The sequence below is a fragment of the Microtus pennsylvanicus genome, chromosome 1 (assembly GCF_037038515.1).
Source record: "Microtus pennsylvanicus isolate mMicPen1 chromosome 1, mMicPen1.hap1, whole genome shotgun sequence".
Lineage (NCBI taxonomy): Eukaryota > Metazoa > Chordata > Mammalia > Rodentia > Cricetidae > Microtus > Microtus pennsylvanicus.
In genome coordinates, this window is record NC_134579.1 from 145,681,040 (window position 1) to 145,693,777 (window position 12,738).

Here is a 12,738-nt window from a genome sequence, read left to right on the forward strand (position 1 = left end):
CAATGCACTCTTTTTGCCTCGGAAGGCACTACATACAGAAATGTGTAAATGGTGCGGGAGAATCGTCTGTATTCTGTCAATCATGTTATAAATAAATGCTGATTGGCCAGGCAGGAAGTATAGGTGGGAAAACAAGACAGGAAGTAGAGGTGATGCAATCAGAGTAGGAGAATTCTGGGAAGGAGGAAATTGATCCATCCCACTCCTGCCCAGACCACCGAAGCAACAGGATGTGATCTGCCCCACTGAAAAGTGTTGACCCACATGGATAATATAGATCAGAAATAATGGGGTAACATAAGCTACATGAGCTATTAAGTAGCATGACCTAATCGGCCAATCAGCTTTATAACATATAGAGATCTCTGTGTGATTTTCTTTGGGGTTTCCTGTCTGTGGGGTACCAGGCGGGACAAAAACCCCAACAAGTAGGCCTCGATCATGTTACATGTAAGCACACACACACAATAAAGCTAGCACTACTTTACTCTTACTACTATTATCACTACTGCTACTACTAATTATTAAAGAACTACACAATTTAATTATAGGATTTATTTTTTGACCACACAGTCATTCACAGTACAAATACATGATTTAAAAGTTTTAAGAATTTATTGCCATGGGAACAGTTCTGGTGGGAAACCAATCATTTTCTCCTGGAACACTTTATCAAAGGCTTCAGCTTGGGCTACAGTAAAGTGATTCTTCCAGTCTCCAGTCGTGCCTGGAAAATGTGAAGCAGACACAAAGATGGGTTAATGATGATCTTAACACTATCACTCCTTAACTTAAAATGCTTAACATATCTCTCAATCCTCTTTTAACATACTTGACAAGGAACAAACAGTATATAAAGTGAAACTACCAGTGACTCCCTATATAATTCTTCTTATGCCTTGCAATAATATGCAAACAGACTTCTACCTCTGTAGAAATATTAACCCACCTTATTCTGTCCCATCCTCTCAACTACAAAATCTAACAGCATCAACACTAGCTCACACTCTAGATGGCCAGATTATTTCTGCTCCCCACTATACCTGATTGCACCACACTGTTCATCCCAACTGAGTTTTTTATCTTAATTATCCAAGCTGACTTCAATTGTTCTTTCTACATTTTAGTGTTTACTTAGAGAAGTTCTGAAAAGCATGCAAGCAACTTTTAAAACATCTTTTAAAGTTAATTTTAATTATGTGTATAGGGGCACATGAAAGCAGGTACCTTCAGAAGTTAGAGGCAGTGTATCTCTTGGAGCTGGAGATATGCACAGTTGTGAACTACATGACAGTAAAGATGTAAGAGACACAGTCAGCAGTGAATGTCCCAGGACTCCTGTTTTCAATCAGTATGGTGTTTGGTAATGTATGCACATCTACATTATTTCAACCTCTGTCCTTTTTATAATCTTTGGTTTTGATAACTGCATTATAAGATGTCTCTAGTTGTAATGTTAAATTGTCCAACTGTTCACACTGTGTAGTGTGTACCTTCACACTGGAGTGCTCATATATTCCATATAATAATGTCGTTCTTTTGTTTTCTTAGTAATGCCAATGTAATCATTTCTTCCTTTCGTCGAAGCAGAACTCTGAATCCCCTATCTTTGTTGTATTTTATTTTATAGTTGTGATACTTTGACCTGCTCTACTCATTTCTATTTTGTATGTATGCACAAAATCTAATATATTTGAAATGTAAAATGATTCATAAATGTAAAATCTTTCCTTTAATCAAGCACATCAGGCAAATGTTCAACATGGGTTTGTTGAAAGCATTCCTGAGTGAATGAAGAAGCTATTGGCTTTGTTCCATTTTGCTGATGCAGAAAAATGAGTCCTTGAGATTTTACCCAACATGATATAGATGAATTCTTGTGAAGAGAAAAAGATTGGCAATAAACGTCAGCCTTTCCTTATCATATTGTATTCTTTATTAAAGGTTTGTTTGTTAATTATGTATATATCATTCTGCCTGCATGTATCTGTGCAAGCCAGAAGAGGTCACCAGATTTTACTACTCATGGCTGCAAGCCACCATGTTGTTGCTAGGAATTGAACTCAGGACCTCTAGAAGAACAGTCATTGTTCTTAACTTCTGAGTCATATCTCCAGAACATCACATTTTTTCTGGAAGAATCATGTAAGTTTTTAAGCCTCTAGTAGTATTTATTAAAGAATATATGAAAAATTCATAATTAAATGGTAAATATTGATATACCATATTGAAATAATGTACCACTATTTGATATGGATATAATACTGCCATCTGTTATGGTGGAAACTTATAAGTATCCTTTTCTACTCTTAGCTTGTTTGTTATCATCACTTTTAGAACAAGATGTTTTTCTAAAAGTTCTTTTTCTTTGTTCTTGTAGGTCTTTTTCTGTCTCTGTCTAAGATTAATGTCTTAGACATTCGTACACAAACTCACATATACACACATACAATCACACACATATATGTGTACGTAAATGAATATAAATATATCCTACTGAGACATATGATACAGGAGCCATACTATATTTTGGGAAAGAAAAAGCTAAAATCCTATTTTGGTCTCATGCTCCACCACTCTATGATGGAGGAAGCCTGAAGGTTAAGGCTGAAGAATCTAAATTATTGGTAGAAGAAAATGAAATCCATTGTTCTCTGCTTCCTGCATCTATACCCTAGTTCTTTACTCATCTCCAGAGACCTGACATCTGACCCATTTCTTCTTCAACACTGACTCCCATCTCACCTATTATTTGCTAGAAAGGTGTAGGTGAGTTTCCAGGTGTTATTCACTCTGGCAAAGTTACTCCTTAATTTTAAAGCAATGAAATCATGCCCACAATCTCTTTCCAGCATAGAGAGGTAGCACAGACATAGAGAAGATGGATATTACTATTCCAGGAGAGACAATTCAGAACCAACTGAGTAGCCCTGAGTCTGAAACAATTCAAATTTAAGTTGGAAAAAACCATTATATTGTAGCAGTGGTGAATAATTTGCATTGTCTTTATGGGGTCTGGAGTCAGCCTGCTATGAGTCAGTAATCTTGACATATTCAACAGCTTTTCAAATCATTTTGAAGGAAGTGATTTCAGTGTTTATCATCCCAGATATATCTTTGTCCCATGCATTGAAATTTTGTTTAGAGTTGAGTTCTAAGATACAGGGAGCCTTACAGAGCCTCATTGCAACATGTCTGCACTTCATTTTATATTGAGGGTACTGGACAGATGCAATGCCAAGATACTCTCCCACAACAAGTCAATTCTTTTTCAGAGTTCCTGAAAGCCGCATCATCAACATGGAAAGATTCAAATTTTAAGGTCTGTATGAAACTATGTTGTAATGAGCAATGACTTTTGAAACATTCCCAACTTTCTTATAGTCTCATTGAAACAACAAGCTCTCCACATATTCTGACATATTTTGAAGTTAGATGTATTTTTCTTCACCTTTCCTCATGAGTTTCAAACCATTAGTAACCACATCTTCTGGGACGATACTCAAATTGGACATTTTATTTTCTTTCATGACTTGGAAGGAACTGTACTTGAGGACAAGATCCAGCTCATCTTTCTCTAATTTCTTTCCTAGGAAGTCACAGATCTTCTCTATAGTTCCTCTTGTGTCCTAAAATAGAAGAAACAAAAAAGATGCTAATGAGCAGAGAGATCTGAGAGAACAGATGCAGAGAAGTTAACTGTGGATGGACACTGGAAAGGGGGCATGGAGAAAGAAATGACACCATGAAATGAAAAGAGCATTGAAAGATTTGAGGAAAGAAACAGGGCATTTACAGATGGCAGAAGTCACACAAACAGCATTTTGTAATGAGTGGGGCTGGCAATGTGTCTGATGTCTGGACCTAAAAGACAGAGACTGATTTCTTTTAGGGAGGAGAGGATACTAGAGACAGCATCTCACATAACAAGGCTGTTCTTTTTTTTTTTTTTTTTATTTTTCGAGACAAGGTTTCTCTGTGGTTTTGGAGCCTGTCCTGGAACTAGCTCTTGTAGACCAGGCTGGTCTCGAACTCACAGAGATCCTCCTGCCTCTGCCTCCCGAGTGCTGGGATTAAAGGCGTGCGCCACCACCGCCCGGCTGTTCTTTTTTTTATGTATTTTTTTATTGATAAAAGGAGAATAAAGAAAAGAAAGAAAAAAAAAACAAATTTCCACCTCCTCCCAGCCTCCCATTTCCCTCCCCCTCCTCCCATTCTTCTCTCCCTCCTCCCACCCCTCTCCCCTTCCCCCCACTTTTCTCCCCCTCCCTCTCCAGTCCAAAGAGCAGTCAGGGTTCCCTGCCCTGTGGAAAGTCCTAGGTCCTCCCCCCTCCGTCCATATCTGGGAAGGTGAACATCCAAACTGGCTAGGCTCCCACCAAGCCAGCACATTGCGTTGGATCAAAACCGCGTGCCATTGTCCTTGGCGTCTCATCAGCCCTCATTGATCGTCATGTTCAGAGAGTCCAGTTTTATCCCATGCTTTTTTTGGTAACAGTCCAGCTGGCCTTGGTGAGCTCCCAGTAGATCAGCTCCACTGTCTCAGTGGGTGGGTGCACCCCTAGTGGTCCCGACTTCTTTGCTCATGTTCTCCCTCCTTCTGCTCCTCCTTGGGACCTTGGGAGCTCTATCCAGTGTTCCAGTGTGGGTCTCTGTCTCTATCTCCATCCATCGTCAGATGAAAGTTCTAGGATGATATGCATGATATTCGTCAGTATTGCTCTAGGATAGGGTCATTTCAGGATCCCTATCCTCAGCTGCCCAAGGAACTAACTGGGGGCCTCAGCTTGGGCACCTGGGATCCCCTCTAGGGTCAAGTCTCCTGCCCATCCTAAAGTGGGTCCTTTAACTAAGAAATGGGGTTCCGTGCTCCCCTATCCAACCTTCCTTTATCCCGATCCTCCTGTTTCCCCAAGTCCCCCCTCCTTTCCTTCTACCTTTTCTCTCCCCATTTCTCCTTACCCCCATCCCACCCCACCCCCAACATCCCACTTTTCTCCCCGGCAATTTTGTATACTTCCCTTATCCAAGAGGATAACGATATGTTTTTCCTTGTGTTCACCTTCTTACTTAGCTTCTTTAGATTCGCCTATTGTAGACTCCGTGGTCCCTATTTATGGCTAGAAACCAATTATGAGTGAGTACATCCCATGTTCATCTTTTTGGGTCTGGGATACCTCACTCAGGATAGTGTTTTCTATTTCCATCCATTTGCATGCAAAATTCGAGAAGTCATTGTTTTTTACCGCAGCGTAGTATTCTAATGTGTATATATTCCATACTTTCTTCATCCATTCTTCCATTGAAGGGCATCTAGGTTGTTTCCAGGTTCTGGCTATTACAAATAATACTGCTATGAACATAGTTGAACAAATGCTTTTGACATATGATAGAGCATCTCTTGGGTAAATTCCCAAGAGTGGTATTGCTGGGTCGAGGGGTAGGTTGATCCCGAATTTCCTGAGAAACCGAAACACTGACTTCCACAGTGGTTGCACAAGATTGCATTCCCACCAGCAATGGATGAGTGTACCCCTTCCTCCACAGCCTCTCCAGCAAAGGCTATCCTTGGTGTTTTTGACTTTAGCCATTCTGACAGGTGTAAGATGATATCTCAAAGTTGTTTTTATTTGCATTTCCCTGATCGCTAAGGAGGTTGAACATGACCTTAAGTGTCTTTTGACCATTTGAACTTCTTCTGTTGAGAATTCTCTGTTCAGTTCAGTGCCCCATTTTTTAATTGGGTTAATTAGCCTTTTAAAGTCTAGTTTCTTGAGTTCTCTATATATTTTGGAGATCAGACCTTTGTCTGTTGTGGGGTTGGTGAAGATCTTCTCCCAGTCAGTAGGTTGCCTTTGTGTCTTAGTGACAGTGTCCTTTGCTTTACAGAAGCTTCTCAGTTTTAGTAGGTCCCATTTATTCAATGTTGCCCTTAATGTCTGTGCTTCTGGGGTTATACCTAAGAAGCGATCACCTGTGCCCATCTGTTGTAGGGTATTTCCCACTTTCTCTTCTATCAGGTTCAGTGTTATCGGGCTGATATTGAGGTCTTTAATCCATTTGGACTTGAGTTTTGTGCATGGTGATAGATATGGGTCTATTTTCATTCTTCTACAGGTTGACATCCAGTTGTGCCAGCACCATTTGTTGAAGATGCTTTCTTTCTTCCATTGTATACTTTTAGCTCCTTTATCGAATATGAGGTGTTCATAGGTTTGTGGGATTAAATCCGGGTCTTCTATACGATTCCATTGGTCGACTTCTCTGTTTTTATGCCAGTACCTCCCTGTTTTCATTACTGTAGCTCTGTAATAGAGTTTGAAGTCAGGGATGGTAATGCCTCCAGACAATCCTTTATTGTATAGGATTGTTTTGGCTATCCTGGGTTTTTTGTTTTTCCATATAAAGTTGATTATTGTCCTCTCCATATCTGTGAAGAATTTTGATGGGATCTTGATGGGGATTGCATTGAATCTATAAATTGCCTTTGATAGAATTGCCATTTTTACTATGTTGATCCTCCCAATCCAAGAGCAAGGGAAGTCCATCCATTTTTTGGTATCCTCCTCAATTTCTTTCTTCAATGCCTTAAAGTTCTTATCAAATAGATCTTTCACTTCCTTGGTTAGATTTACCCCAAGATATTTTATGCTGTTTGTGGCTATCGTGAATGGAGAAGCTTCTCTGATTTCCCTCTCTGCTTCCATATCCTTTGTGTATAAGAGGGCGACTGATTTTTTGGAGTTGATCTTGTATCCTGCCACATTACTAAAGCTGTTTATCAGCTGTAAAAGTTCTTTGGTGGAGTTTTGGGGGTCGCTTATGTACACTATCATATCATCTGCGAATAACGAAAGTTTAACTTCTTCCTTTCCAATTCGAATCCCCTTGATCCCATTATGTTGTCTTATTGCTATTGCTAGAACTTCCAGCACTATATTGAAGAGGTATGGTGAAAGTGGACAGCCTTGTCGTGTTCCTGAGTTAAGCGGGATGGCTTTGAGTTTCTCTCCGTTTAATTTGATGTTAGCTGTCGGTTTGCTGTATATAGCTTTTATTATATTTAGGTATGACCCTTGTATCCCTAATCTCTCCAAGACTTTTAACATAAATGGATGTTGAATTTTGTCAAATGCTTTTTCAGCATCTAATGAAATGATCATATGGTTTTTTTCTTTCAGTTTGTTTATATGCTGGATTACATTGATAGATTTTCGTATGTTGAACCAGCCCTGCATCTCAGGAATGAAGCCTACTTGATCATAATGTATAATTTTTCAGATGTGTTCTTGGATTCAGTTTGCCAGTATTTTGTTGAGGATTTTTGCGTCGATATTCATGGGTGAGATCGGCCTGTAATTCTCTTTCCTGGTTGAGTCTTTGTGTGGTTTTGGTATCAGAGTAACTGTAGCTTCATAAAAGGAATTTGGTAGTGACCCTTCTGTTTCTATATTGTGGAATACATTGAGGAGAATAGGAATTAGGTCTTCTTGGAAGTTCTGGTAGAATTCCGCATTGAACCCATCTGGCCCTGGGCTTTTTTTGGTAGGGAGGTTTTTGATAACAGCTTCTAATTCTTCGCGACTTACAGGTCAGTTTAGATTGTTCACCTGGTCCTGGTTTAATTTTGGTAAATGGTATTTATCTAAAAAAGTGTCCATTTCTTTTACATTTTCCAGTTTAGTGGCATACAGGCTTTTGTAGTAAGATCTAATGACTCTCTGAATTTCCTCTGTGTTTGTGGTTATGTCCCCCTTTTCATTCCTGATCTTATTAATTTGCGTGTTCTCTCTCTGCCGTTTGATTAGTTTGGATAGGGGTTTATCAATCTTGTTGATTTTCTCCAGGAACCAGCTTTTTGTTTCATTGATTCTTTGGACTGTTTTCTGTGTTTCTATTTTATTGATTTCAGCCCTCAGTTTGATTATTTCCAATCTTCTACTCCTCCTAGGTGAGTCTGCTTCTTTTTTTTTCTAGAGCTTTCAGGTGGGCTGTTAAGTCTTCAATATGTGCTTTCTCTGTTTTCTTTAAGTGGGCACTTAGTGCGATGAACTTTCCTCTTAGCACTGCTTTCATAGTGTCCCATAAGTTTGAGTATGTTGTTTCTTTATTTTCACTGAATTCAAGGAAGACTTTAATTTCTTTCTTTATTTCTTCCTTAATCCAGGTATGGTTCAGTAGTTGACTGTTCAGTTTCCATGAGTTTGTAGGCTTTCTGGGGGTAGCATTGTTGTTGAATTCTAACTTTAATCCATGGTGATCTGATAAGACGCAGGTGGTTACTAATATTTTTTTGTAACTGTGTAAGTTAGCTTTGCTACCGAGTATGTGGTCAATTTTCGAGAAGGTTCCATGAGCTGCAGAGAAGAAGGTATATTCTTTCCTGTTCGGGTGGAATAATCTATAGATGTCTGTTAAGTCCATTTGCTTCATTACCTCCATTAATTCTCTAATTTCTCTGTTAGGTTTCTGTTTGATTGACCTGTCCATTGGTGAGAGAGGAATGTTGAAGTCTCCTACTATTAGTGTGTGTGGTTTGATGGCTGCCTTGAGTTTTAGTAATGTTTCTTTTACATACGTGGGTGCTTTTATATTAGGGGCGTAGATATTCAGAATTGAGACTTCATCCTGATGAATTGTTCCTGTTATGAGTATAAAATGTCCCTCTCCATCTCTTCTGATTGATTTAAGTTTGAAGTCCACTTTGTTAGAAATTAGTATGGCCACACCTGCTTGTTTCTTAGGTCCATTTGCCTGATAGGCCATTTCCCAGCCCTTTACTCTGAGTAGGTGCCTGTCTTTGTGGTTGAGGTGTGTTTCTTGTAGACAGCAGAATGTTGGATCCTGTTTTCGAATCCAATCCCTTAGTCTGTGCCTTTTTATAGGTGAGTTGAGCCCATTGACATTAAGTGATATTAATGACCAGTGGTTGTTAACTCCGGTCACTTTTTTAGTAGTAGGGTTTGTGTGTTTCCCTTCTTTGAGATGCGCTGGTGAAAGGTCTCTAGATGACTGAGTTATTGTGGGCATTGTTGGACTCCTTGGTTAGTGATTTTCCTTCTATAATTTTCTGTAAGGCTGGATTTGTGGCTATGTATTGTTTAAATTTGTTTTTATCCTGGAAAATTTTGTTTTCTCCATTTATAGTGAACGAAAGCTTGGCTGGATATAGTAGTCTGGGCTTGCATCCATGATCTCTTAGTTTTTGCAGTACATCTATCCAGGACCTTCTGGCTTTCATGGTTTCCATAGAGAAGTCAGGTGTAAGTCTGATAGGTTTACCTTTATAAGTAACTTGGCCTTTTTCCTTTGCAGCTCTTAATATTCTTTCTTTATTCTGTATATTTTGTGTTTTGATTATTATATGGCGAGGGGATGTTTTCTTTTGATCCAGCCTATTTGGTGTTCTGTATGCTTCTTGAACCTTCATAGGTACCTCTTTCTTCAGGTTGGGAAAGTTTTCTTCTATAATTTTATTAAGTATATTTTCTGTACCGTTGAGCTGCACTTCTTCTCCTTCTTCTACTCCAATTATTCTTAGGTTTGGTCTTTTTATTGTGTCCCAAATTTCCTGAATGTTTTGTGATGAGAATTTGTTGGTTTTGCTGTTTTCTTTGATCAGTGTGTTTATTTTCTCTATGGTATCTTCAGTGTCTGATATTCTCTCTTCTATCTCTTGTAATCTGTTGTTAGTACCTGTCTCTGTTGTTCCTGTTCGTTTACCCAGATTTTCCATCTCCATTCTTCCCTCGGTTTGTGCTTTCTTCAATGCTTCCATTTCATTCTTCATGTCTTGAACCGCTTCCCTAACCTGTTTGATTGCTTTTTCTTGTTTCTCTTGGTTTTCTTGTGTGTCTTTGAGCGATTTATTCATTTCCTCTACCTTTTTGTTTGTAATCTCTAATTGTTTATGGCAGTTTTTCACCTCCTGTTTAAGGTCCTCTATTATTTTCATATAGTTAACTTTTGAGTCGATTTCTTCTATTTCTTCAGGAGTAGGGTGTACAATTCTTCTTATTTCGGGATCCCTGGTTTCTGGTGGTGTCATGTTGCCTTTCAGGTTGTTGGAGGAATTCTTGTATTGGCGCCTTCCCATCTCTTCCTTCAAATGGAGCCAGGAGAGGCCTGGTCTCTTGGTCCAGTCTTTGCTGTGATTGACTCTCTGGGTATATCTCTTCAGTGTAGAAGTAGGAACCGTTCCCGCCCCTGGATATCACACACTCACCCGTCCTGATGGGGTTCCTCAGCAGCTAAACAGGGCCGCCAGCAGCCCAATGATCCAGGGCCAACAGGATGAATGGAGCAAGGGGGGGATGGTATCCAGGAGCGCGCAGGAAGCCTGGCGCCAGAGCTGAAGGTGCCCGGCTCCCTTACAGGGGACCCTGAGGTCTGCCCGGTAGGCAGGCACTCACCGCTCTGGGTGGGTCGCCTTAGTTTAGGAGCTTAAAACTGTACTTGAGCACTGGTCCTAGCATACAGCAGGGCAGGGTTGGGGAGGGGTGCAGGGGGGGCTGGATCGTGGGAAAGAGAGACAGCCCTGCAGAAGGAGCTGGGGGAGGGGGTTTGTGCTCTCTTCCGGGACAGTCCGCCCCTGGATAGCACACACTCACCCGTCCTGATGAGATTCCTCAGCAACTAAGCAGGGCCGCCAGTAGCCCAATGATCCAGGGCCAACAGGATGAATGGAGCAAGGGGGGGATGGTATCCAGGAGCGCGCAGGAAGCCTGGCGCCAGAGCTGAAGGTGCCCGGCTCCCTTACAGGGGACCCTGAGGTCTGCCCGGTAGGCAGGCACTCACCGCTCTGGGTGGGTCGCCTTAGTTTAGGAGCTTAAAACTGTACTTGAGCACTGGTCCTAGCATACAGCAGGGCAGGGTTGGGGAGGGGTGCAGGGGGGGCTGGATCGTGGGAAAGAGAGACAGCCCTGCAGAAGGAGCTGGGGGAGGGGGTTTGTGCTCTCTTCCGGGACAGTCTGCCCCTGGATAGCACACACTCACCCGTCCTGATGAGATTCCTCAGCAACTACAACAAGGCTGTTCTTAAACTTACTTTGTAGTAGATGAAGACCTGGAACATGTGATCCTCCAGTTTCCAATTCTGTAAAGTTGTGTTCACAGATGCATGCTAACACGCCCACTAAATGCACTGGGATATTTTTTCCTTTAGATAGGGTCTCACTATGCAGCCTTGTTTGGTGGGATGGAACATGATATGGAGACTGGACTGACCTCAAGCTCAAATAGGTAATCCACCACCTGAATTTGCTTTCTAAGTGCTGGCATTTAAGGTGTTCACCACCATACCCCACTTGCCTGAGCATTTAAAGAGACTTCAAGAGTTACTTTCAGATAGTGATACATGGGAATGAAGGCAGTGTGCACAAAGATTTTGAGAGAAGTTAATGTTTACACCATGTAATACTGTTTCCTATGGGTATCTAAAATAATATAGTTTTGTAGCACTTTCATAAGAATGATGTCAATATTCATTTCTTGGGGTTATTTCAGGGAGCTTTTATTCTGTATTGAGTTAGGTTATCATGCTATAACTCATATATCCATCACATACATAATCTTCTTGCTTCAGATACCCTTAAGCTGGAATCACAAATTCACCTTTCACGATAGCCACAAATCGCATAAAGTATCCTGGGGGTAACTCTAACAAAGGATGTGAAAAATCTATTTGAGAAGAACTTTAAGGCTTTGAAGTAAGAAATTGAAGAGGACACCATAAAATGGAAAGATCTCCCATGCTCTTGGTTGGGTAGGATCAACATAGTAAAAATAGCAATTCTACCAAAGGCAATCTATACATTCAACACAATCCCCATCAAAATCCAAACAAAATTCTTCTCAGACCTTGACAGAACAATAATCAACTTTATATGGAAACACAAAGAACCCAGGATAGCCAAAACAATCCTATACAATACAGGAGCTTCTGGGGGCCTTACCATCACTGACTTCAAACTCTATTACAGAGCTACAGTATTGAAAACAGCTTGCTATTGGCATAAAAATAGAGATGTTGACCAATGGAATCAATTCAAAGACCTGGCCATCAACCCACAAACCTATGAACACCTGATTTTCCACATAGGAGCTAAGATTAAACAATGGAAGAAAAAAAAGCATCTTTAACTGTCAGGAGCCATTTCCCCAAAAATATAGCAGGGAGTATTGTCCTAAGAATGTTTGCGGGGTGACCTACACCCAACTATCTTGAGAGCTATCTGTCAGCGGAACCCACCCCACATCCCAACTATCTAGAGAATTGTTTGTGGTTGGAATCACAAAAGGAATGATTCTGCTTGCATAGAGAACACTAGGTGTGTCGACTCGTGACCGAGTGTAGACTCGTGACCATTCCTGCCCCGGCAAGATCCCTTCCTGCCCTTGCCATGCCCCTGCCCCCATCCCAAGCCAAATTCCTCATTCAAGGGCTATGTAAACCACAACCATTTCGCCAATAAAGTGAGACCTAGACAAATCGAGAACAGAATCTTGTCTGGCTCTTGCTTGGTCTCCATTTCTCCCTCCTGCCCATGTCTTTTTCAGATAGTGCCTCTTTGGGACCCTGGAATAACTGACCCGCTGGGTGGGTTTACATTCAAGAAATGATGCTGGTATAATTGGATGCCAACTTCTAGAAGAATGTAAATAGATCCATATCTATCACCATGCACAAAACTCAAGTCCAAATGGATCAAAGACCTCAATATAAATCTGACCACACTG

The 12,738-nt window shown here is 40.8% G+C and overlaps 1 protein-coding gene across 1 annotated transcript in view; it reads right to left on the reverse strand.

Annotated features, from left to right (window-relative positions):
* Positions 1–596: 596 nt before the first annotated feature.
* Positions 597–12,738, reverse strand: part of LOC142841914 (sulfotransferase 2A1-like) — a 36,454-nt gene continuing 24,312 nt past the window's right edge. The window contains exons 5-6 of the mRNA XM_075958969.1: positions 3,452–3,629; positions 597–727 (exon numbers count right to left, since the gene is read on the reverse strand). Of these exons, the coding sequence (XP_075815084.1) occupies positions 615–727; positions 3,452–3,629 (291 nt within the window). The 3' untranslated portion in view covers positions 597–614. The remainder of the gene's footprint in view (positions 728–3,451; positions 3,630–12,738) is intronic.